At 38.9% G+C, this 27,629-nt stretch overlaps 1 protein-coding gene across 4 annotated transcripts in view; it reads right to left on the bottom strand.

Moving 5' to 3' along the window:
• The window catches only part of NAV3 (neuron navigator 3), an 883,898-nt gene that overhangs the window by 581,338 nt on the left and 274,931 nt on the right, over window positions 1-27,629 (bottom strand). For all 4 annotated transcript variants that reach the window (XM_061124990.1, XM_061124999.1, XM_061125026.1 and 1 more), the window contains exon 2: window positions 24,490-24,882. In XM_061124990.1, coding sequence (XP_060980973.1) covers window positions 24,490-24,561 — 72 coding nt within the window. In that variant the 5' untranslated portion in view covers window positions 24,562-24,882. The remainder of the gene's footprint in view (window positions 1-24,489; window positions 24,883-27,629) is intronic.

Genomic DNA, 27,629 nt, shown 5'->3' with positions numbered 1-27,629 from the left:
TTTTCTTTTTTTCTTAGCACAGATAGATGATTACAGACGATGTTTGTAGAATCCTGAGTGACTGTTTTCTTCTCCATGACAGTATTTTCAGGAGAGCAGACTAGCTACTTCCTCCTATCACCACCTCCCCTGGGGGCAGTAGGAATGATTACATAAAATGTAATTGTAAATGTGTGAGACAGTCCCCACAATTCCTCTGCTAAAAGACATAAAAAGTATTAACGATCTTTTTTGCTGTTCCAGCAGCAAAGGGCCTTAGTAAGATTTTCCTTTTAGGGTTTTGTTAGTCACTGGCATTAAGTAGATCTGCTGGCTACAAATAAGAAGAGATAAAAATTATGTGAAAAGTGTTGAAAAATTAGTAAGTGAGTATTATGTGACAGAAGTTGTCCCAGCATACATGTAGTTTCATATACTCAAGATTGCAAAAAAGCAGCAGAACTATGGAATGTTAGAGAAGAGGGGAAATACAGAGAAAAGAGCATGAAGACATCTGACAAGGTAACAAGCTATAAACTTCAACTTTCACTTTCATCTCCCCAAAATATTCATCCTCCTCCCTGCAAAAATAACAAAAAAATGTGACACTTTGGCTATTTGGGAGACAGCCAGGGAGAGGGAAAGGGGAAGACATGAGGGGTAAAAGGGAAGTGGGGCAAGGGGGGAGAAATTGAGAGGGAGAGAGAAGTTAAATATATTAGAATAATATATAATTAGCTTTATATTATTTAAAATATAAAGGATAAAAATACACACACACACACACACATACTCCATAAAGTTAATGAGTGTTAACCGTGTTAACAGTTACATTCTTTTTCAACAGATTTCATTTTTTTCCACTATGATCATTTCTGGGCACCCAAGGGTGATCAGGGTTTCTCTTTTCTCTGGCAGGCCCAGTCTTTTCTGCAAGCTGGCTTCTATCCTTGCTCCAGGCTACAAAAAGCAGGGTTGTTTGCACATCACAGCACGAAGCCCTTTAACGCGGAGACTCAGACCATTTAGAAGCTCAGTTTTTACCACCTCCATCTGCTGCCTAAGAAGAATTAGATCCCAGTTGTCTAGGCCACTGAGAAAGGGTATTTGTAGAATTCCTCTGGCATTTCCTCAGGCTACTGGCCTTTCCATTCAAATGTCAGCATTTTCTTTTCTTTCAGTAGACTTTGCTCAACAAAAATATGACTCTGTGTGAAATGGTTTGCTACAAGTAGGACAAATTCAGAATACCTAGTATCTGGGCAACCTGGATAATCAACTGGCAGAGGAGATCATTCAACCAAAATACTTAGAGGAATTTAGAGAAGTTTTAAAACTTAGCACATGTGACTAAGTACAACATATGTAGCAGCACCAGCCAATATATCAGACCAAAGACTAGGAGCTAAGCTGCAGGACATAATCTGATATCTTCACTAAGGAAGGTCAGAAAATAACTCACCTCCTGAGGTTTACTCTACTGAAAAAATCAGGTGGGCATGGTAAGGCTCCTGTCAGAAAGGGAAAGGAGAAGCAGCTAAATTTAAGTTTCAGAATAAAACCGAAAGAATCTTCATTAGAGCATGATAATCACTGTTAGTCGTGTCCCACTCTTTGCGACCCCATGGACTGTAAGCCTCCAGGCGCCTCCTTCCATGGGATTCTCCTCACAACGATACTGGAGTGGGTTGCCATTCCTTTCTGCAGGGGATCTTCCTGACACAGGAATCAAACCCACAATTCCTGCATCTGCAGGTGGATTCCTTACCACTGAGCCACCAGGGAAGCCCATATTAATGTTTGCATGAGCTCAAAGAAAGACAAAAGACATGCAACATGTATCTACAACAGAACACACTTGAACTGGTTTATTACCTCTCTGTGGCTGCTTATAGAGCAAGAGCATCACACAGCGGGCCCCAAGCAGCATTAGCATAGGCTCTCTCTAAGTGACCCTTTAAGTCGAGTGTGGACAGTACCCCAACAGCCCTCAGCCAGCGTCCAACCCCATGCTGACTTTCGATAAGCTTCCTAACGACAGGCAGAAGCTGGCCTTCAATTTCCTGATCAGGAAACCTGAGAGAAGCCCAATGAGCCAGGCAGGATCCCAAGCTGGTTCTGGAGCCAGACACTGTGCAAAACGTCTAGTCATTAAGAAGCCCAAATTTCTAGTTTCTAAGAACAATGTACCAACCTACCACTGAAAGCTATTTCAGAAGCCTTGCTTCAACAGAAAAGTGTATTTTATAATTCATAAATCATCATGGAAATTCATATTCTTTACATTTTACTAAAAATCACATAGACATTCTGATCGATAATAAATACAATATTGTACTTAGCCACACATCTACACATTTGGATATATATATATTTATATAGAAACATATATATAAACACATTTAACACACATAGATATATAAATCCAAACTTATATAAATAAATATGTGCATATTATTTTTATATTTAAATATGATTGCCTCCTGGTGCACTCATTTTTAGATAGGTATATCTAGAATATTTGCTTTACATTTAAGTGGTTTTGAAATTAAATGATACATCTAAATAAGGCTGATCAAAGTATTATATATAAAGTTTCCTGACCACTCAACTTATCTCTATTGGCCGATTCAAGAAATTAGTAGCACGGGCTTCCTCAGCTTCTTCCATCTGTATAGAGTTGACATTAATGTCTGTATCTTTTCTAAATTTTCCAGAAATATCTCCAACTTCAAAGTTTGTACAAAATAATTAAGTAGGTAACATCACCAGCATGTCCCCCATGCTATAAAGTTTTTACAGCAAATAATCCTAAAAACCTACAAAAGAAATCTGGTGGATAAGATCTATCCAATTAGCCATAAAAGTAAATGAAATAGACAAATATCTTCCAATGTATTTGAAATGAATTGAAGTAACATAATTTTTAAATTAATTACAACTTCCTTTTTAATAAATAAGGTTCCAAAATGACAGATTAAGAAGATATTGGCTTTGGTGAGCAGTGAATTTAGAAAAATAACCAATATACATGAGAAGAATTGTATTTATCTCATATACTTTCTGCCCCCACCCCCCCTCAATTTTCCAGTTAAACGACTATGAGCAATATTCAGGGAAACCAATTCGATAAGTCACCACTGCTTATCTGATATCATTTCCTCCTCTTCCTCTTTTCCTTGAGCCATTCTTAGACAAAGAGCACTATTCAATGGGACTTCCATGGCTTATCACCCTTATTACGACAACTACCTAATAAGGTGGATATTATTATGCCTCCCATAATTCAAATAAATAAACTGAAGCTAAAAGAGCTGTGATCACATAAAGACAAAGAGTGATCTTGGCACTCATACCCAGATCTGTAGGACTCTACAACCTTCTCTGTTAATCATTATAAAATTCTATGTCTATTCACAAATTCCACAAAAGCATCTATGTATATACTCTTGATGACCCATCTCCACGAATGAGTACATTGATGTGGATAATCAAAACTACAAGATGGGGTCTTAACTTCATTCCTCCTGCTGAGGAATATGCTACCGAGTCTTCTCATCTTAATTGTGGAGGGAGGGCTTAAGCAAAAAATAGGCCAGGAGCTTAACCCATCACTGATGAGACATTCAAAACCTCCTCCCCTAGTTGTCCATGTTCTCCCATCACTTGACCTAAGGTGCCCAATGCAGATACAGGCACACCACCTCTTCCCGGAATTGTTACTCTGCCTTTACTTAAAGCTCTAGCATATCACCAACTGAATATCTCTTCAGCTCCTCCTAGGTTTTAGCTTGCTGTGCCTAGTCCTAACGTGGGCTTCCTGGTAGCTCAGACAGTAAAGAATTCACCTGCATTGCGGAAGACCTGGGTTTAATCCCTGGTTTTAATCCCTGGTTTGGGAAGATCCCCTGGAGGAGGGTATGACAACTCACTCCAATATTCTTGCCTGGAGAATCCCCACGGACACAGAAGCCTGGTGGGCTACAGCCCATGGGGCTACAAAGAGTTGGACATGACTGAGCGACTAAGCACACAGTCCTTACTTAAAACTGACTGCCTTCATCTCCTAATGATTAGTATTCATCAAGAACTATGGCACAAGTTGGGATGTGGACACCACTGTCTGAAATTGCCAAGAAGACAGTGAAAGATGCTCAGTTTAAGTTTCCTAGTGGGTTGTTCCTATCCTATCACTGGTCACATGTAACAGTAAACCTGTATTGGCTTATAACATTAAGACAAGCTTCTCTATATTAACTTTAGGAATGATTGGTGTATATAAATGTATGTTTTTTAAAAAGTGATGATTATAAGTTGTCAAACATTGTAATGGATGGTCTAATTTTTTAAAAAAATCTCCTTGATGGAACTGTAACTGTTAGTACATATGTGTCTTTGACCACAGATCTGATGCTATGACCTTGGTTATAGAGTTACACGGCCCCTCCGTCTCAGATTTCTCACACTCCAAGTGAACTATGTAATCACTAAGATTTTTCTTTTTTTGGTTTTAAAATTCTGTAACTGTTACATGAAACACATACTTCAGTCTACTTAACATTCCTGATAAATTAAATATTCACATATTTTATTTGTATTACTATATAAATTCCATGCAAATCTTTCATTTTTAATGAATATAATGGCTTCACCACGCTTTTCTGAGGTCTGTTCAGTTTTATATTTTGTACCTAAAGTGGTCTGACATTACTTCACTGAAAATGGAGTTTCACAATACCTATTTTGGATCAGTGCAGCCTGGAAAACAAATTTAACTAACAATGCCTTTGCTAACTAGCTAACATTTTACTTGTTTTAGCTTTGGTAAAATTTCTAACAAGAACTTAGAAAACATATGGCTCTGTTGATCTTATTATTTGGCAAGAAGACAATAAATATAAAACAGATGAGTTGAACTAAAATATAAATGGGTACAATTATGATTTTAAATCACTTGCTAAAATGATGGAAAATATTATGGAAGTATTTTTGTAAGAATTTTACTATTCTTTTTGACCTCAATATTTTTGCCCCAGTACTAATTTGTTGGCTGACTGTATTATGATGTATGATTCGAAATAGCATTTAATCCCCTGTGAGATCATGGAAAGCAATTTTGCTTTGCAAAGTCTTTACTTTAGTGCACTAGTGAAAATTTATGATCAAATAATTTATTATGGATAATTATATATGATAATTCAACATTTTCCTTATATATAACACAAAGCTGATCATCTCATTCATTGTATGTTGCTTCCTAAGGTAAGGAGCTTGGGCTTTTCCATGTAAGAAAAAATAAGAAATATAAATCGTTCAAATATTAATTTGGTAATTGGTCTAACTGATCTTTAAGATTCTTTCAAGCACTTTATTCACTAATTTATAGCAGGAAAAGAGGTAACTGTCCTCTTTATCATGGAACAATGATGGCCTCCCATTCCAATTTTGTGCACTAAAAAATTACAAAATACCTTTCATGAATGCCCTTTTTCCTTCCTTTCACTGGTTGAATCTGACTCTGGCTTCCCTAACATCCCATTATCCACTGCATTTTAACCACAGCAACATTTCAGCAATGATGTCCAACAGAGATTTCTGCAGTGGTAAAAATGTTATAAATGTATACTGTCCAATATGGTAGCCAGTAGCCACATGTGATGACTATGCCTTTAAAATATAGCTAGAACATCTGAAGAACTGACTTAATTTTAATTAATTTAATTATTTTAAATTGACTAGTGAATACAGACAGTATCAATAAGCACAGATAGAGTATTCAAATTTTTTCTAAGCTCTCATTTCTATTTTGCAATAGTTGTTCTAGGCTTACTTTCTCTTGAAAATAATCCTAAATTTTTGTCAGGTGCTCTTTAAGACTTTTAAAAAAACTAAATAACACTTCAGTTAATCAATATTCTATTAGAAACAAGTTCCACTCTACAAAAAGCCTCTTTTTAATTATGTTTGTAAACAAGAGTATGAGAAGTCCATTATCTCTGAGAAAAAACAAAACAGCAGCGTGTGCTAAAGGACCCCTAGTCTTTCTAAATATTGGAAAGAATCTTGTCACATAAAACTAGCACACAGAGAGTTGATTGCATTTTCTTACCTAGGAAAGTGCTCTCCTAAGCACCAACAATAAAGTCTTTCTTCCAGGAAAGAATATTAATACTTTTGGCCAATCGATATCATAAGACTTTACAGAAGAGAACTGATGTAAAAGGAGCTGGCAGTCAATGTAAATGACAAATAACATTACAGTAAGCTTCTGAGATGGACATGCGTGATATATCAGAGGTAAAGAAACCAACAGACCTAATGTGACATCATATATTTCATAAAGTAGTATGACTCCTCAGAGGAATGATTATTTTTTTCATTTTTATGTTTTCTCTTCCCCAGAAAGAGAGTTGCTGGAAATTATCTTAAAGTCATTGAAATTGATTTTTGTCTAAGGTTCAGGGAAGTTTTACTAGAAGCCCACTACCCAAATAAAGAGAGTATAATCAAGCACATTGTGTTTGACAGTAGGGAGAAAAATGGTGGCTGATATCAAAATGTAAATGCCTGTAGTGGTGGGACCCTGGAAATAGATGTGACCCAGTGTCCCTGATGTCAGCTGATACCTGGGAAGTGAACACATGTACAGACCCCAAAATGAGGAACGCTGAACACTGCAGCTTGGAGACCAGACTGGAAGTCACTTCACGCAAGGCCCCACGGGCCATGTTAAGGAGTTCAGATTGTACTCTGAATGCACTGAAAAGTCACTAATAGGTTTTACAATGGCAAGGAATAAATCTGGAGCCACCGTGCATTGGAAAAAAAAAAAAACCAACAACACTGTTAATGCCCATGGATACTCTTAGTGTCATCTTTTAGGCTGAACCCACTAATGTAGTACTGGATAATGGCTATGAAAGACATTTTACAAATGGCAAGTGCTGTAGAAATATTAAGGCATGGTTTTTAACATTATTTTGTACTTTTCTCTCAGAGCAATGCGGAAATCACTGCATCAGTTCATAATTATATAAAAAGATTTTACACCACAAAGCAGACTAAGACATTAATTACAAAATTCACATTGTTTTTAACATTTAACCCTAAACCCTTTCCCATTGTTCTCTAATTAGAATCACTAATTCCCATTAGAGATTACGTATATATAAAAGGTGTTGTTTATCTGTTATTTGCAAACATTACTATTTGCCAATACTAGCAACTGCTAAAAGCCAGAGGCCCTTCTTACCTAGAATGCATGAGGTGAAACTTTTACATTGCATGTTTCCTCAGGGAGTTTTTAAGGGTTTCAAAGGAGAACATCTAATTTTAATGAAAAATATAAAATAGAAAATTAACTATCAACAAAATGCAAGCAGGAAAATTCATGTGGTTTCTATCACCTTCGCAAGAAGAGGTAGCCTTGAATGGGAACACTTTGATTAGTACACTACAGTTGTTAGTGTTTATGAAAACACAGACATTAGGAAGATGTGATGCTTGTACCCAGAGTACCACTGTAAAATATTATTAAAAAAAAAAAAAAACAATTAAAAGAAAAACCCCAGAAAACAAGAAAAATATTTTCAGAGTAGAAAATCAAAAGGGCCATTTATATGGAACACTATGCTCATCTTCATTTTGCATCAGACAAATCAAACATATGGCAAATTAGGTCCAAAGATAGGCACAAATCCAGTTTATTTTTTAATATTCCCTCAAAAATGACATGGCTATGCCTGGAATCAGCCAGCAATATTGCCTCTGGGACAGGCCCTGCTTCCCACTCATTTCCACCAGGGTGAGCATTCATTCTGAATGTGAACATGGTCCAACAGAACATGCTGCCTCATGACAGGAGGGCAAGGCGGCCCTCATACCTACATGTACTCACATGTGTCACTGGCACAGCCAGGGGACCTGGCAGCCAAGTCTGTGGGTTATCTGGTGGCTGACGAGCCTGGCAAAACTGAGAAGCTGAGATAGAGCATGGGCCTACCTGTGTGGACTGATGATTTTTCTCCAAGGAGCCCATCAAATTTAAACGTGACCTGTGTCCCTTACAATGTATTTTCCAACAACCGAATGAAGCTTCCTGATGTGATTTAATGAAATCTGTCACCTTTAATAAGCTAGAGAACCTTGAATCCGGGTCCCCAAATGTGAAAAGTCTAATGTGACCAAACCAGGTTGAACGCCAACAAAGAACTGCACTTTCCCAAATCTGAATTCTCATTTTTCACACATTTTCAAACTCATTTAGGGAGTAGATTTTGAAAAATAGTTGCTCAAAGAACATATATCATGCTCAGACTCATATGGCAGAAAAGTTGAATAGAAAACTAGACAGACTTCTGTAGATGTATATCCTTCAAACAGATTTTAATAAACCATGAAAAAATTAAATGGTTTTAAGAAAGAAGAGAAATTATTTGATACATAATTTTCATGCACACAGAAAACATGCTAAACATAGGTAGATAAGAATTTTGAATAAAATCATAGACCACTAAGCAAAAAAAAAAACAACAAAAAACAGATGCAGCCTTGTGAGTTCTCTGACCTTGGGCAAGTCCTTCACAAGAATGGACATGAAGAATATCTGACCTTCAGCTCCACTGAAATGCAAGGGTAGATACAAATGTAAGGAAGTGCTTTGTAAACCACAGGCTGCTATTCGAATATTAGTTAGAAGCCTAACCCCGTTTGTTATTCAAAAGGAAGTGGAGGGATATAAATGGATAAACTCATTAGTAATGCTGTTAACACCGTAAAGTGTATTATTGTTACCTACCACAGGGCACCGGAAGGCACTCTATAAATACACGAAAACACATTGAATTCAGCCAAAATACTGTGCCATTTAAAACCTGTGTAAATCCACAAATGGATAATTTCCACCTTCAAACAAATATTATGCTAATATATATATATATGTATATATATATATATATATATATATATATATATATATATATTACAACTAAGGGTAGCACTACTAACCTGAATCAACTAATTCTATTTCTGAAACAATCACTTTTCAAAATCTAATTAGTTAATTGGAAGGTAGCAGGTAATATGCAGAGCCCTCTGAATATACTGTGGAAAATTCTTAGACAAGAACTGCATCCACTGCACACTAATGAACTATTTTACCATTATGCAAAAATATTCATAAGAAATAGCTTCTAAAAAGGCAATTTAATATTGCACATTTTAATGTACTTTAACCACTACACTGTACAGTAAAATATGTGTTAAGGAGCATTTATAAAAGAGCATATTCTACCAAATATGACAAACTGATCAAAGAACATGATTCCAAAAATGATTAATAGGGTTTTTTTTTTCTTTTATTGCATTAATGCTTAGACCTAACGACTCAGATTCAAACTGAAGCACAAGAATCATGCTCTTTTACGAAACATACAAATGATCAAATATACAAAACTTATTTTTAAGTCAAGGAAAAATCAATATATATGCAATGGCATCCTAAAACTGATTTTTAAGAATGTCATTAAAAGCTGTGAGTGTATTTCCCATATATATCATGTAAAAAACACTGCTGAAGATCCAAGGAGAATTGAAAAAAACAATCTAGTTCAGCTTAATAAAACTGGTAACAGCAATCTCCTTTAACTCCTCTAAAATCCACTAAGCTCTCTGGATCCCCAAGTTACACTGAAGAGAAGGAGCAAGCTTGGGAAAGTAAGGCAGAAAAACAGATTTTAAATACTGGGTTGACCAAAAAGTTTGTTCATTTAAGAAATATGTTGTTCAGTAAAGTTCTTTGTGAAAATGAAATACGTGTCCTTTGTTTTACTTAAAACCAAATGAACTTTTTGGCCAACCCGATACACTGAGAGCAAGCATCACATTTGTTAACATTTTCCCCCATGCTGTTTCACATGTATTTTCAGATAAACAAAAAAGCTGAAATAATTTTACAGTAAACACCTATATACCTAACACTAGAGTCTACAATTAACAATCTTCTATGTTTCCTTTATGTCTTTGTAACATACAATTTTTACATTCTCAGCCTCACTTTGGAAGTGACAGAGATAAAGCATGAATTACTCGATGTATTGACAATTTTCCCTATATTTAATAATCTTTGCCTCTCTGTGAAATTGAAATAAAATCCATACTAATGTTCAGAATTTAGAAAGTAAACATTTTAAATATACCATGTATTAGAGGGCAACTTGGTACCTGTCAAACCATTCCATGGCCAGAAAGTATTTTGGCTTATCAAATTCGTTATCCTAAGGGAAATAAAGACTCTGAACTTACAGACTTTTCTTCTGACCCGCTCTAGGGTTGAGCTCTCGTCACATGTGGTTGACCTTGATCCATATTTTAAAACAGGAAATATCCTGAGCACCACCTATGCTCTCTCTCCAGGAAACAGGCAAACAGCCCAGCCTGTCTTAACCACTGGACCACCATGGAAATTCCTAATAAATGACTGCTAATTGTGTGATTTTTTAGTGAATGGGGTGAAGGCAGAAGAAGGAAAGAGGTACTAGCAGAAACGTCAGCAACTGCTGGAAACATCCCAGTCCCAAGGGCCAGCAACAACGGGGTGGCAGTGGGAGGAGCCAAGAGCAGTGCTGGGAGTGGTCACCTGTCGGCTGGCAGCATGCAAGCCCGGGCCAGCCACACCACAGGTGCTGACTGAGCATCAGTCTGAGCGTGTACTCAGGATGTCTGTGTGTGCACTGGGTGTGCACTTGGGTTGTGTGTGTGTGCATGTGTGTTCAGTCATGTCTGACTCTTTGCAACCTCATGGGCTGTAGCCCACCAGGCTCCTCTGTCCATGGGATGTTCCCGGCAAGAATACTGGAGTGGGTTGCCACTTCCTCCTCCAGGGGACCTTCCCAACCCAGGATCGAAGCTCCATCCCTTGTGTCTCCTGCATTGACAGGTGGATTCTTTATCACTGGTACCACCTGTGAAGCCACACACTTGCAATAGTCAAGAAAAAAATACATTTGAATAAAAATGATAGAAGAGTTCGTAAAAAAAAATTAAATTCCAAGCATTTGCATGAACTTAGAGCTGAACACTAGCCCAGAACTCTCGCTATAGAATGTCCTAATTTAAGTCTCCCCAGAACAGACAGGAAAGAAAGATTCAAATGTAAGTTTTGGATCTGGCTGATGATTCCGGGAAATACTAGGAGGGAAGTCAGGATGGGAGAGGAGAACTAGAAGATAGAAAGTAAAGGACATCTAATCACCACAGTAGGTAACCAGAGCTCAATTCCACCGAGGGCCTCTCAGACTTGGTTTCTAGGGCAGGGCTTCTCCAATCCCCTCAGGATCTGGCATATGCTGATTCTGCAGATTTAACCTGATATCTGAGACTTTGCATTCCTTACAAGCTTCCAGACTAGAAAGATGCTGCTGTTGCTCCTCAGAACACTTTGAAGAACAAAGATGCTGATATTTAATTCTCATTCAAATTTTCAAAATTTGCATCTAAAATTGACAGAATTTCTCCTGCCCACCGCTTTCATCACCTGTCATTAAATCTGCTTCATCTCACGCAACTCTTATCCCAAGGCACTGCACTGTCAGTCTTTCCCAGCCCCTTTAAAAACACAGCCTTAACCAGAAACTAACAATTATCTGATTGACCACTGAAGGCAGGTCACAAAATATGTAGCATTTGCTTAAAAAGTTAGGCATTTACTTATTGCCATGGTAAGTCACTGTGAACCTATAAACTGTACCCCGCCAGGCTCCTCTGTCCTTGGGATTCTCCAGGCAAGAATACTGGAGTGGGTTGCCACACCCTTCTCCAGGGGATCTTCCCAACCCAGGGATGGAATGCAGTGTCTTACATCTAACCTGCATTGGCAGGCAGCCCTTTACAAAACACTAGCATCACCAGGGAAGCCCCAAAGGTATTTATATATACTAGACATAAATATATGTATAAAATCTAATGATATATGTATAGAAACATGAAAGAGAAGGATGTATTCATGCATTTCAAGTTTCCTACACTGCATATGCACACATTTTCTCCAGATATTTTAAAGAAAAAATTAGTCTCAGTCAATCTTTCATGAAATGATAAAAGCTTGATCAACTCCCATGACAATACCAAGACAGAGGAAGGTATTTATGAAAAGACAGAAATGAAAACATACTAAGTCTTGTATTTAAGTAAGCACTATCACAGATATAATGACTGATAAACATAGAACAAATTATATATAATGCTGCCTTCAAAACAGGGGTTCCCTGGTCGTTCAGTGGTAAAGAATCTACCTGCTAATGCAGGAGACAAAGGTTCGATCCCTGATTTAGGAAGATCCCACATGCTGCAGAGCACTAAGCCCATGCCCCACAACTACTGAAGCTGCGTGCCCTAGAGCTCGTTCTCTGCAAGAAGAGAAGCCTGCACACTGCAACTAGAGAGCAGCCCCAGCTCGCTAAAACTGGAGAAAAGTCCACACAGCAAGAAAAACTCAGCACGGCCAAAAATAAATAATGTCCAACACATATATAACTCAGCTCAGTTCAGTTGCTCAGTCATGTCTGACTCTTTGCGAACCCATGGTCTGCAGCATGCCAGGCCTCCCTGTCCCTCACCAACTCCCAGAGCTTGCTCAAACTCATGTCCGTCAAGTCGGTGATGCCATCCAACCATCTCATCCTCTGTCGTCCCCTTCTCCTCCAGCCTTCAATCTTTCCCAGCATCAGGGTCTTTTCAAAAGAGTCAGCTCTTCGCATCAGGTGGCCAAAGGATTGGAGTTTCAGCTTCAGCATCAGTCCTTCCAATGAATATTCAGGAATGATTTCCTTTAGGATGGACGGGGTGGATCTCCTTGCTGTACAAGGGATTCTCAAGAGTCTTTTCCAACACCACAGTTCAAAAGCATCAATTCTTCGGCGCTCAGCCTTCCTTATAGTGCAACTCTCACATCCATACATGACTACTGGAAAAACCAAAGGTTTGACTAGACGGACCTTTGTCAGGAAAGTAATGTCTCTGTTTTTTAATATACTGTCTAGGTTGGTCATAGCTTTTCTCCCAAGGAGCAACTGTCTTTTAATTTCATGGCTGCAGTCACCATCTGCAGTGATTTTGGAGCCCCCAAAAATAAAGCCTCTCATTATTTCCACTGTTTCCCCATCTATTTGCCATGAAGTGATGGGACCAGATGCCATGATCTTAGTTTTCTGAATGTTGAGTTTTAAGCCAACTTTTTCCCTCTCCTCTTTCACTTTCATCAAGAGGCTCTTTAGTTCTTCTTTGCTTTCTGCCATAAGGGTGGTGTCATCTGCGTATCTGAGGTTATTGATATTCCTCCTGGCAATCTTGATTCCAGCTTGTGCTTTATCCAGCCCGGCATTTCACATAATGTACGCTGCATATAAGTTAAATAAATAGGGTGACAATATACAGCCTTGATAAGACTCCTTTCCCAATTTGGAACCAGTCTGTTGTTCCATGTCCAGTTCTAACTGTTGCTTCTTGACCTGCACACAGATTTCTCAGGAGGCAGGTCAGCTGGTCTGGTATTCCCATCTCCTTAAGAATTTTCCATAGTTGTGATCCACACAGTCAAAGGCTTTGGCATAGTCAATAAAGCAAAAGTAGAGGTTTTTCTGGAACTTGCTTGCTTTTTTGATGATCTAGCAGATGTTGGCAATTTGATCTCTGGTTCCTCTGCCTTTTCTAAATCCAGCTTGAACATCTGGAAGTTCACAGTTCATGTACTGTTGAAGCCTAGCTTGGAGAATTTTGAGCATTACTTTACTAACGTGTGAGATAAGTGCAATTGTGCAGTAGTTTGGGCATTCTTTGGCATTACCTTTCTTTGGGATTGGAATGAAACCTGACCTTTTCCAGTCCTGTGGCCACTGCTGAGTCCTCCAAGTTTGCTGACATATTGAGTGCAGCACTTTCACAGCATCATCTTCTAGGATGTGAAATAGTTCAACTGGAATTCCATCACCTCCATTAGCTTTGTTCGTAGTGATTCTTACTAAGGCCCGCTTGACTTCTCATTCCTGGATGTCTGGTTCTAGCTGAGGGATCATACCACCATGGTTATCTGGGTCATGAAGATCTTTTTTGTATAGTTCTTCTGCATATTCTTGCCACCACTTCTTAATTTATAACTCAAGTATCATATATTTCAGACTGGTCTATTTATCTATATGCAGATTATATGGTCATTATATCTTCTGACATTTTAAATCCAGCAATCAGGAAAAAGGACAGTGTTTAGTTTAGAAAATAAGCAATAGATCCAAGAAGCATGGCATACAGTGTTTACTTTTACCTATTTCCAGCTCTTTCCATTATCCCAAGTCTGTTTATAGGGCAAATATATGTTGCCAGAAGCAAAAAGGCCAGTGGCCATACAAGTTTTCAGAAGTTCACTTGAGGAACATGAATGACCTGATAGAGGAAGTTTTAAAGGAAATTCTATGCAATTCAAATCCAAGTTCAGATTGAAAAGAGACATTTCTAGAATCACTTCTGAGCAGAAAATGAGCTCACCTTATTTAATTCATCCTTAGAGAACTCCAGGTCAAATGGCTGAGAGACAGCTATTTTTAGCATCCTTTCATAAAAGACAATGGGCCAGAAGAAGAAATTAGGGGCACTCCTAACTGGCATTACAACGTGTCACAATGCCACTACTAGTTTTTTGTGAACCTGATATTCATATTTGTGTCTACACATGTATTCCAGATTTATACAATAGCAGTGCAAAATGGTTGCTTGATGTACAGATGTACATGAACAACACAAAGGTTAGGGGCATTAATCCTCTTGGAGTCAAAAATCCACCTAAAATTTTCCACCTGTCCTTTTTAGCTGAGGTTCTGAGTCTCTGGATTCAACCAAGCATGGACCATGTCCTGCAGTACATATTCATTGGGAAAAAATGTCTGCTTGTAAGCAGACCCACACAGTTCAACCCAAGTGTTAATAAAAGGTCAGCAATATCTCAAAAATTAAAATTTTGAGTAACCCATAATGGGATGACTGGTCAGTTTTGTTGAAACCCTTGATAATGCATTCATATTAGCATTCATGCTTCAGAACTTGATGATTAACAAACGATGTGGTTTTGTTTCAGAAACCTCATCCTCTGGCACAGTCCTTTTAACATATATCACACACACTAACATAAAAGAAGTCAGGCAGATTTAGAAAAATAAAGCACCATGAAATGAGTCTAAACTTGAAGAATATCAAAGAACAAAGAGCTGAATCTATCCTAAGCTTCTCTCCTATGGTGATTTATCTTCATATTTTATCTTAAGAAGACAGATCTTTAATCAGTTTCTAACATAAACAATTTCAAGTAGTCGTCAACACCTGTGAGAATAATCCCAATACACCTCTGTACTCATACAAGATGCTGTTTTACCATCACTGCAAGAAAATGCAACAAAAGTAATCTAAATTTGAAAGTTCAACATACTAAATAAATAGTAAATATTATGGTAGTTTTAAACTGACAAAGCAGTTTTACTCTATAAAGCAGTGGCAACCATAAGTGGGCAAGATGTTTCAGTAAAATTATTAGAGCAGCCTAACACAATCATATACAGATACACAACCTGGGTCACACTTCTGTATGAGTCACCAGAAAAAATTAAAAAAAAAAAAGAACACAACTAGTCCATGGGCAAAGACAATGACGAAGCACTCACTGTCATTTACAGATGATGCTTCCTCTAACCCGCTATTTAAACTTGATTTTAATTCCACAGCATTACAGGGGCTGCCCTTAAAATAACAGGCTTGTTCCAGCCGACTCATTAGAAAAGATCCCGATGCTGGGAAAGATTGAAAGCAGGAGGAGAAGGGGATGACAAAGAATGAGATGGTTGGATGGCCTCACCGACTCAATGGACATGAGTTTGGGCAAGCTCTGGGAGATGGTGAAGGACAGGGAAGCCTGGCGAGCTGCAGTCCATGTGGTCACAGAGAGCTGGACATGACTAAGTGACTGAGCAACAATCAGCATATTCTTTTCTATTAATAAATACAATAACTTCTCTCATTTTCCATGATTTTCCACATCTCAAACTCGTTCACTACTGAAATAATTGTCATCTCTTAGAAAGAAAGACAGGATGTGTTGGGATTTATCTTGAGTTTTTTGCACTGCAGTATGCAAATAATGCCTAGCATGTAAAAGACATGATTTTAGAAGTGAAAAACTGAGATGGCATCCATCTTGGATATGTCCATAAAAGTAAGTAGCTCCACATAAATGCAATAATGCTGCTCATTCCTTTCTGCTTTAGAGAATAGAGAAACAAAAGAATTCCAACAGGTCCCTCTATTTATTGTATGTCACTTCCACAATTTCCAGAGAAGGCAATGGCAACCTACTCCAGTACTCTTGCCTGGAAAATCCCATGGATGGAGGAGCCTGGTGGGCTGCAGTCCAAGGGGTCGCTAAGAGTCGGACACGACTGAGCCACTTCACTTTCACTTTTCACTTTCATGCATTGGAGAAGGAAATGGCAACCCACTCCAGTGTCCTTGCCTGGAGAATCCCAGGGACGGGGAAGCCTGGTGGGCTGCCGCCTATGGGGTCGCACAGAGTCGGACACGACTGAAGCGACTCAGCAGCAGCAGCCACAATTACAAAATGTGTATCCTGCTCCCTTTGTGAGCAGTACTTAGTAAATTGTTGACCATGACAAACGGTTTGGCTTAATACACAAAATATTTGTAGAGCAAAAATGCAGTGTCCCAGGGCTGTCTGCTCAGCAAACTGCTGCAATTAGACTGACAGTAAAATCATCCAAGCTGTGCTTTTGAGTTCAAGGTCACAAGTAATTATATAGAAGTGACATCTGTACCTATAGGGCTTACACTGTTCTGGGAGCTTTTGCAGAAATAATTCCAGAAAGCAATACAATTAGTGGAAAGTAATATACCAACTTCACAGGCATCAGTGAGCAAACAAGGGTCAAAAGGTAAAGTTTCCAAAAATAAACACCTCATTAAGGGCATCCAGAAGTCTCGAAATGCCATCATAATTCTGCCATCTGGGACATTCCAGAAGTTGAATGCCAAGAGGAGGATTATGTGCCAATATTAACTTAAAGTTCTACTGATAATAATCATAGGAATCAAAAAAGAAAATGGAATTCCACCTAGTTCTACACTAACCCCAGGTGATTTGAAATTCTTAGATGTATTCTCAGTTCTTATAAGATCCACATTTCTGGTTTATCCATAATGAAGAGCACTTCAGTATAGGATTTGTGGACATCATAACTTTCTAACTTTCAAGTATGTTTTCCTCTGTTCAGAGTTAGTGAGATGATGAGGTATTATTTAAAATAAGCCCAAGAATTCACACACACATACACATACACACACTTCTGAACTATTAATTTTGAATAATAGTGTGTGTATGTATGTGTGTGTGTATATATGAGAACTGAGCATTATGTTTATAGGACCAACTATCTTAAAGAGGTAAAAAGCAGTTTTTATCTTTGTATGAAGGTACATTCTTAATAAATGAGAGAGGACAAAGCATGCGCCAGGTACGTGCCAGGTACATAGTAAAGTGAAAGTGAAAGTCACTCAGTCGTGTCTGACTCTTCGTGAACCCAGACACTATACAGTCCATGGAATTCTCTAGGCCAGAATACTGGAGTGGGTAGCCTATCCCATCTCCAGTGGATCTTCCCAACCCAGGAAACGAACCAGGGTCTCCTGCATTACAGACAGATTCTTTACCAACTGAATTATCAGGGAAGTCCCAGGTATACAGTAAGTACTCCATAAATGACATTTACCTACACATTGCAATAAAATAGACATACTCACAAACTCTCACGTTTCAGTACTCTAAAAGTTTCTACGTGGAAGCAGAGAATAAGTACAAATCCACACATTTTGAGTTAAGAACAAAAGTTAGTGAGCTATCCAAGGTAAGAACAAAAGCTAGTGAGCTATCTATACACTAAACAAGGAATCGGTTGTTCGTAGTTCAAAATAAGAACCTAGACTCAAGCCAGTTCAATGCATCTTGCTTTGAATGTCTACCATGTGTCAAGCTGCGAAAAGCACACATTTTTTTCAGTAATGCCAAAAAAAAGTTATACCACTGGATTTTCAAGTTGTGAGTTAGAGTCAATGAATTTTATTCCACTTCTGTGAAACACTGTTCCTTTTTAATGAATTCATCTCAAAGGACTACAAACAGAGTAATTACATGAATGATCTTATAATCTCTGCTGGCAATTGTGTGGTGTCAGGGCTGTGCACAGAGCTTAATCTATGAAGATTTATGATGCAACATTTCATTTTTCTCCTTAACACAAATGCACAAAACTGTCATTAGAATAAGTATTCCTGCTGACACTTAACAGATTTCCATCTTCTGTACTGATCAATCAACACCTGAGTTCCTGCCTTATTCACTGCAAATGCCTGCATCAGTTGGGTGGCCAGGATAGCCTTAGATCCCTGTTTTCCGTCTTGATACTGCTTAATGAAAATGTCCATCCCTCCCACATCTCCCTGCCAGCTAGAAGGTAAGGCAATGAGGATTCTCTCACAATACAACACCAAGCTGGTCTTTTATGTTTTTTCCCACAAAGTCATGGATTCCCATAATTTATCCAAATTCTACTACTATTCTCTATGTGCTACACAGTCCTCTGTGAATCGGCCTGGGCAACTAAGCATCACTACAGACCATTGTTTAAAGTTCCACTCAAGAAATTTTCAAATAACTTTTAAAATACATCCTATTGCAATTCATTCCATTCTTTAGTGTGCACTCCCTTCCTTGTTTGCAAAAATATCTTTTATTCAGGAAATGAAAGAATAACACATGCAGCAGTACTTTGTTTGCCTGCTATCAAAAATCAGAACTCTGTAGCATTAATTGCTTACCTAACCTACTTTCCATGTGTAGAGTCTTCTCTTGTGTTGTTGGAAGAGTGTGTTTGCTATGACCAGTGCGTTCTCTTGGCAAAACTCTACTAGCCTTTGACCTGCTCCATTTTGTACTCCAAGGCCAAATTTGCCTGTTACTCCAGGTAGCTCTTGACTTCCTACTTTTACATTCCAGTCCCCTATAATGAAGAGGACATCTTTTTGGGGTGTTAGTTCTATAAGGTCTTGTAGATCTTCATCAGTTCAGTTCAGTTCAGTCACTCAGTCGTGTCCGACTCTATGCGACCCCATGAATTGCAGCATGCTAGGTCTCCCTGTCCATCACCAACTCCCGGAGTTTACTCAAACCCATGTCCATCGAGTCAGTGATGCCATCCAACCATCTCATCCTCTGTCATCCCCTTCTCCTCCTGCCCCCAATCCCTCCCAGCATCAGGGTCTTTTCCAATAAGTTAACTCTTTGCATGAGGTGGCCAAAGTACTGGAGTTTCAGCTTCATAGAACTGTTCAGTTTCAGCTTCTTCAGCATTACTGGTCGAGGCACAAACTTGGATTACTGTCAAAATATCCAATTACTTGGAATATTGAATGGTTTGCCTTGGAAACAAACAGAGATCATTCTGTCATTTTTGAGATTGCAACCAAGTACTGCATTTTGGACTCTTTTGTTGACTATGAGGGCTACTCCACTTCTTCTAAGGGATTCTTGCCCACAGGAGTAGATACAATGTGGACGTAATGAAGATACTGGCGACCTGCTTCAAAAGGTCCAGTGCACTCACTGCTGCACTCAGTGCCCCTGACCCGGCAGAGGCCACTGCCGACCCACGCCTCCGCCAGAGACTCCTGGACACTCATGGGCATGTCTGGGTCAGTCTATTGTGGGGTCACAGCTCCTTTCTCCTGGATCCTGGCAAGCACAAGCTTTTGTTTGTGCCCTCCAAGAGTCTGTTTCCCCAGTCCTGTGTAATTCTGGTGGTTCTATGGTGGAGTTAATGGTGACCTCCTCCAAGAGGGCTTATGCCATACCCAGGTCTGCTGCACCCAGAGTCCCTGCAGCAGGTCGCTGCTGACCCATTCCTCCACAGGAGACACTCAGACACAGTTCTGGCTCAGTCTCTGTGGGTTGGGTGTGCATTTTGTGCCCTTCCCAGGTCTGAACAGCTCAGGCGACCAGGTGCTTGGTGAGCACAGTGTCCCAGGTGGACTGTGCATCGTAATCATGTCCCCAGTCCCGGCCACTCAGCTTCCCGGGTGCACCACAAGAGCATCATCTCAGGTGTGCCATATGTCTCCTCTGGAGAGCTGATCTCAGGCTCTACTGATCTCAGGCGACTCTACTGGCAGATGTCAACCATCCAGGATTCCAGGAAGGTTAGCAGCTGGGAGCCTGCTCAGAGTTTGGTGGAAGATGTCTTCTCTGGGGCTAGGATTGTAGTAGCCCCTTGACTTCCGGCTCTGGCTGTCACAAGCCTGCCTCTCTGCCTCTGGGAGCTGACTGTGGCTCAGAAGATGAATTCTTTATTGCCAAATTCAGACTTAAATTGAAGAAAGTAAGGAAAACCACTAGACCATTCAGGTATGACCTAAATCAAATCCCTTACGATTATACAGTAGAAGTGACAAATAGACTCAAGGGATTAGATCTTATAGAGTGCCTGAGGAACTATGGACAGAGGTTGATGACATTGTACAGGAGACAGGGATCAAGACCATCCCCAAGAAAAAAAAATGCAAAAAGGCAAAATGGTTGTCTGACGAAGCCTTACAAATAGATGAGAAAAGAAGAGAAGTGAAAGGCAAGGGAGAAAAAGAAAGGTATACCCATTTGAATGCAGAGTTCCAAAGAAAAGCAAGGAGAGATAAGAAAGCCTTCCTCAGCAATCAATGGAAAGAAACAGAGGAAAACAATAGAATGGGAGAGACTAGAGATCTCTTCAAGCAAATTAGAGATACCAATGGAACATATCACACAAAGATGAGCACAATAAATGACAGAAATGGTATGGACCTAACAGAAGCAGAGAGCAAGAATACACAGAAGAACTATACAAAAAAGACCTTCATGACCCACATAACCATGATGATGTGATAACACAGCTAGAGTCAGACAACCTGGAAAGCAAAGTCAAGCGGGCCTTAGGAAACATCACTACAAACAAAGCTAGTGGAGGTGATGGAATTCCAGTTGAACTATTTCACATCCTAGAAGATGATGCTGTGAAAGTGCTGCACTCAATATGTCAGCAAACTTGGAGGACTCAGCAGTGGCCACAGGACTGGAAAAGGTCAGGTTTCATTCCAATCCCAAAGAAAGGTAATGCCAAAGAATGCCCAAACTACTGCACAATTGCACTTATCTCACACACTAGCGAAGTAATACTCAAAATTCTCCAAGCTAGGCTTCAACAGTACATGAACTGTGAACTTCCAGATGTTCAAGCTGGATTTAGAAAAGGCAAAAGAACCAGAGATCAAATTGCCAACATCTGCTAGATCATCAAAAAAGCAAGCAAGTTCCAGAAAAACCTCTACTTTTGCTTTATTGACTATGCCAAAGCCTTTGGCTGTGTGGATCCCAACAAACTATGGAAAATTCTTCAAGAGATGGGAATACCAGACCACCTGACCTGCCTCCTGAGAAATCTGTGTGCAGGTCAAGGGACAACAGTTAGAACTGCACCTGGAACAACAGACTGGTTCCAAATTGGGAAAGGAGTCCATCAAGGCTGTATATTGTCACCCTGCTTATTTAACTTATATGCAGAGTACATCATGCAAAATACCTGGCTGGATGAAGCACAAGCTGGAATCAGGACTGCTGGGAGAAATATTAATAACCTCAGATGACACCACCCTTATGGCAGAAAGTGAAGAAGAACCAAAGAGGCTCTTGATGAAAGTGAAAGAGGAGAGGGAAAAAGTTGGCTTAAAACTCAACATTCAGAAAACTAAGATAGATCATGGCATCTGGTCCCATCACTTCATGGCAAATAGATGGGGAAACGATGGAAACAGTGACAGACTTTATTTTCGTGGGCTCTAAACTCACTGCAGAAGGTGACTTCAGGCATGAAATTAAAAGACAGTTGCTCCTTGGGAGAAAAGCTATGACCAACCTAGACAGCATATTAAAAAGTAGAGCCACTGCTTTGCCAACAAAGGTCCATCTAGTCAAAGCTATGGTTTTTCCAGTAGTCAATGTGTGGATGTGAGAGTTGGGACTATAAAGAAAGCTGAGTGCTGAAGAATTGATACTTTTGAACTGTGGTGTTGGAGAAGACTCTTGAGAGTCCCTTGGACTGCAAGGAGATCCAACCGGTCCATCCTACAGGAAATTGTTCCTGAATATTCATTGGAAGGACTGATGCTGAAACTGAAACTCCAATACTTAGGCCAACTCATGCAAAGAACCGACTCATTTGAAAAGGCCCTGATGCTGGGAAAGATCGAAAGCAGGAGGAGAAGGGGACGACAGAGGATGAGATGGTTGGATGGCATCACTGACACAATCGACGTGAGTTTGAGCAAGCTCCAGGAGTTGATGATGGTCAGGGAAGCTTGGCGTGCTGCAGTTCATGGGGTCACAAAGAGCAACTGAACTGAACTGAACTCATTTTCCCTTATTCAGATGAAAATTAATGCATAACCTAAAAGTTGAGACTTAACGTTTTATTCAGGCAGACAGAACTGAAGACTTAAGCCCAGGACACACCCTCTCAGATAGTTCTGAGTGACTGCTCCAAAGAGCCACAGGAGAATTCAGGATATGAAGGAGTTTTTGCAACAAAGACCAGGTAGTCAGAACATTGGAAAATTATCATTAATTAAAGAGTACCAAATACCGACATTAAGGAATTTAGTGCTTTTCTATATATTGGAAGAGGTAAGAGTCCTGGCTAACTGGAATCATTCCTTTGATATGCACCTCAGCTATCTGGAGCCAGCATCCTGAGCTTTCTCAACCTGCGTCTCCTCAGGGTACACACCAGCAGGGGTTGCTGTAGTAGTGGATGGACTGATGGCGGCGACATCCTTTGTCTATTGACATGGCAGGCAGCAGTCGTCATTCACATTCCTCACTGGTCCAATACAGCAGGCAGAATTGTATCATCAGTGTGAAGGACATTTTTAGAAACGTGGATAGAGGAAACAGATTAAATGGCTCCTTTGTAGTTAAGAAATTGAAGAGCCTGCTTTAGACAGAAACTTACCTTGCCAGCCTTTTCAGATGAACACCCTTACTGCTAAACAGCAAGGAAAAAAATGCTGACCACTTAAAACACCAACAGCATTCCTGGTAACACACTTATTTGTGCAGAAATTTATATCCACAATGAATTGAAAACAGATTCCAGCCATTTTGGACTTTACAATACTTAGTGTTTTCCAAGACTGACTTACACTGAAGGTAGACTCCATGAAGGACCCAAACTGGGCATAAATAATCCATCCATTTATGACCATAAATCCATCCATTTATGATCCCTGAAGCCCCCATTCTAGTGGCAATGGTCACAAAATCAGAACAAATTAATAAGCTATTGACTCTTCTTGGCTTTTTCTACATCTCTTACCTCTAAAACTGTGAAAGAGCTAGTTGTATTCTGGGAGTACAAAGTGAGTAGTAAATAATTTCCGAGACTCATGTAAAAACAAAACTTAATTGTGTCCCTGAGATCCAGTTCTAACTAAAAATCTTTCTGTTATCTCGCTATTCCTTGCTTTTGTGCCTTAGTCCCTGGGTCCCCACATGTCTCTCCTGTACTAATGGATTCAATGAAACGCACCACAGAAGACAATGCATTTCATTAAGAGTAGGCTTTCTCTCCTGGGGACCATCCCTGACCCTTCGGCTAAGTGCTGTCTAGATGGTTCTCACAACAGTACAACGTTTAGCGAGTAAGAGTTTCTCAAAGGGTAGAAAAATGAGGTTGAAATGCAACCCTCAGTATTCAATTCCCAGCTTCCCTCTCAGAAGCTCTGTAAGTCCATTTAAAAAATATATATATTAGCACAGTCCTTTCTTGATATTTTCCATTAGTTGCTTGGACATCACACATGAAGAGGCAAACCATAGCTCACAGTTGGCTCATGACTCTCTTTCTAGGCTAGGTGGAAAACTAAGAGGTTGATGTGCCCCAAGGACATGAAATCTGAGAATTTCAACTGCCAACTAAGACTTTAAGCAGCAACAGCAGCAAGGCATTTTTTCTCTTTTAGGAGAACTATGTCTTGCCCCATTACTCCAGAGATGCCCCACAACTCACACTTCATCTGGATCTCAGAAAACTGTTCACACGCAGTCAGCCCAGCATGTTACTATTAACATAATCAAGTCAAGGGTGAACAAACATAGCAGAATCCTTTACAAACCCATTGGATGAATGAATTCAGAAGAGTTTAGAAACTAAACCACTCACTGATAATGAAATCCAGGCCCTGTGCAACACTTGGCTACATGGCAGGATTAATTTTCATGAAATAGCATGTTATTTCTCAGAGCATATTCATTTTCAATTTGTAATCTTCTGTGTAAGCAAAAAAAAAAATAGTGACAAGCAAAAGGAAATATATCTGTATTACCTTTTTCTGATCTTCTAGCTTGTGACTCACTGGATTCTTCCCATGTCTGCTCATCTCTGAAGATAAATCCATCACATTAGGTTCTTGCCCTTCACAACAGAATATCTTCAAAAAAGCAGCAAGCTAATCCAAGATGCAATCACTAGGAAAACACTTTCCATCACGCACCATCTCTGAATTTCATCAGATGCAAGGAATGATTAAAAAATCCATTGATTGAATGGAAAAAATGAATTTTGTAATTGACTCCTGGGACTTTCCAAATCAACATATCGTTTTTAAATGCAGACTTCTCAAAAGCAAAATATTCATCCAGGAATTTTAACTGCAACTGCTATCTTTTTCTTTCTTCACAGTTTTCCATTTTAATAAATAATTACAGTTCCTGCAAGCCTATAATAAAAAAAAAAAAAAGCACACAGTTAATTCCAGCCCACCAATTATAGTACAATTAATGAAAAATTTTATCTGAAATATCCAATTTAGAAAAAAACTGTAGGCATGGATTATACTTCACATAATAGGAATGGAAATAAACGGCATTATTCTTTAACCCTAGGGCCTTTAAAATACCAATTATAATACTCAAACCAAAATAGAATATTAAAACCAGGGATTTACAGTATACTGAAGCAAAAAAAAAAAATCAATCAAGAATACACACACATTCACCAAATGTGTATATGCTCTATGGTCCCACTCATTAATTTCAGCATTCATAAAGCCACAATTTAGAAAGGAGCCTGATATAACTAGACATCGTACAAGACTGACACTCTTCATAAACAACTTTATTTAAACTTCCAAATGAATCTATAAAATGGACATTATTTTTCCATTTTACAATGAGGAGATTGAGAGGGAAAGTAAATTTTGTAAGTCTAGTTAAATAAGTGTAACAGGACTAGAATTTCAATTCAGATACCTTTGAATCCAAAACACATTCTTTGTCCCAGACACAGTTGTCTCAATTCACATTATGTATTTTATTGTCCAAAAGGATACCATAAATGAGTTTATTAAGTGCTTTGTTAGATAATGAACACACAGCCACTCTCCTTATAATCCAGCGGTTTCATAATCTTAATCACACAGATTCTTGGGCTCCACCCCACTCTGCCAATTCAGAAGCGACAGGGTAGTGCTCACAAACACTCTGGCCTTTATTGTTTTTCCATCTTTTTTAAACCCTCCTGATACAAGAAAACCACTGAAGAGTTGAAACCTCCCTCTAATGCAGGGCACTTTCCAAACTTTTTTTTCTGCATTTTGGAATTACTTGGGAAGCTTCAGAAACAGTTGATTCTTTTGTCTCATCTCCAAAGACTGTAATTTAACTAGTCTGAGATACGGCCTGAGTCTTGGAACCACTGCTCTAATATATAAATTCCATTTACATAATTGACCAACAACTGCATGAATACATCAAACAGGAGGAAACTTAGTGTCTCAGGAGGCAGCTCTTTCCAGATTGGGGTAGTTCCAGGCTTTAGATTGTTCTTCCTAATTTGGAAATGAAGTCTGCATTCCTGAATGTGTCTGTACATTGTAATTATTCATATCCTTGTAGTCATCAATGTACACAAAATCTTTTAAATTTCCCTTTTCATCTGACAGTTTTTCAAGTATCACTTCAGCAGGGTTAACTATGCCTTGTGCCTTCAACCATTCCTCACCACCCTGGTTATTTACTTAAAAGGCTTTACTTTTGACATGACCCATAAACTGTTCTATCCAGAAATGAGCACAAGAGTCAAACATGGTATGTTCCCCTTAAGAACTCACCTCCAGGTACCACTAAACATGCCAAACCAAGCATAAAATATATGATAAAGTAGACAGATAATGTTTGAAAAATCAGCTCCTGGACTGTTTCCTGACGAGTCATTCTTTGGCCAGCCCTTGCTCGTTCTAAAACTCTGCTCAGCAGCATAGGTATTTCTACTATATACAATGTAGAAAGTTTCTGTCCTACGTGAAGGTTACCAGTGAAGGAAACTGTATAGGCAAAGACTTGGACATGGGAGAAAACATAGCCTATCTGAGGAATTTAAAGAAATTCAATGAGAAGCCAATGACATTTTTAAAGAAAGAATGTAACAGAAAATAATTTTTTTTTTTTTTCATTTTAAAAGTCCATCTAACTAAAGTATGGAAAATGGATGGGAAAGAACAAAACTTGTGGCAGAGAAACTTTATAGGGATCATTAGAACAATCAAAGAGACAACAGCATTCTGAACAAGTGTAGAAGCTGACAGATGGGAAGAGATGACAAAGCTGAGTGCCACGGTACACAGGTGGAGTCGACAGAACTGGTAACTGATTGGACAGGAGAATGGATGTGTGAACATCCGTAAACATCATCCATGTGTGAACCTCATCATGAGAACAGATGATGATATCACTATCTAAGATTAGCAAATCCCATAAGAGAAGCACTTTAGATACAGGGACGATCACAGAATTTGTAAAGCAAACCAAAGATGCTTATTGAAACCCACAAAATTACAAATCAATCTCATTGGTGAGATTTTATTTTACAAATAAAAGTAAAAGTCCTAGAGGAACACTAGCAAGCTGACTCCAGTAATGTATAAAATGAATCATACATCAATTTCAAATTGGTATCACCCTGTGAATAAAAGACTGGTTTAAGATTTAAAAATCCATCAGTATAATTCACCATATTAACACAACAAGGAAGAAAAATGATGTGCTCATCTCTATTCATACAGAAATATAATTTGACATATTTAACATTGATTCATGATAAAAAAAAAAGCAAAAATATCTTGGCAAATGAGGACCAAAAAGGGATTTTCACAATCATCCTTTATCTGATAAAGTGTGTGCATAAAATATCTATAGCAAACACATACTTTATGAATAAACAGCTAAAGATTTTCCATTTGCTCAGGAATAGCACATAATGCCTGCTAACATTATGTCTACTAAATATTGTACCTCAAGTCCTAGTCATGCATTGAGAAAAGAAAATATGAGAGAGGGAGAGAAAGGGAAGGAGAGAGAGGAAGGAGACAGAGGCAGGCGAGCAGTATAAAGCATCAAAAAGAAGAAAATATTCTTATTTGCAAATGTCATGATGATGCATACAGAAAACACCAAAAACTCAAGAGAT

This window comes from Dama dama, chromosome 3 (genome assembly GCF_033118175.1).
Source record: "Dama dama isolate Ldn47 chromosome 3, ASM3311817v1, whole genome shotgun sequence".
NCBI lineage: Eukaryota > Metazoa > Chordata > Mammalia > Artiodactyla > Cervidae > Dama > Dama dama.
This window is presented reverse-complemented; position numbering and strand designations above follow the sequence as displayed.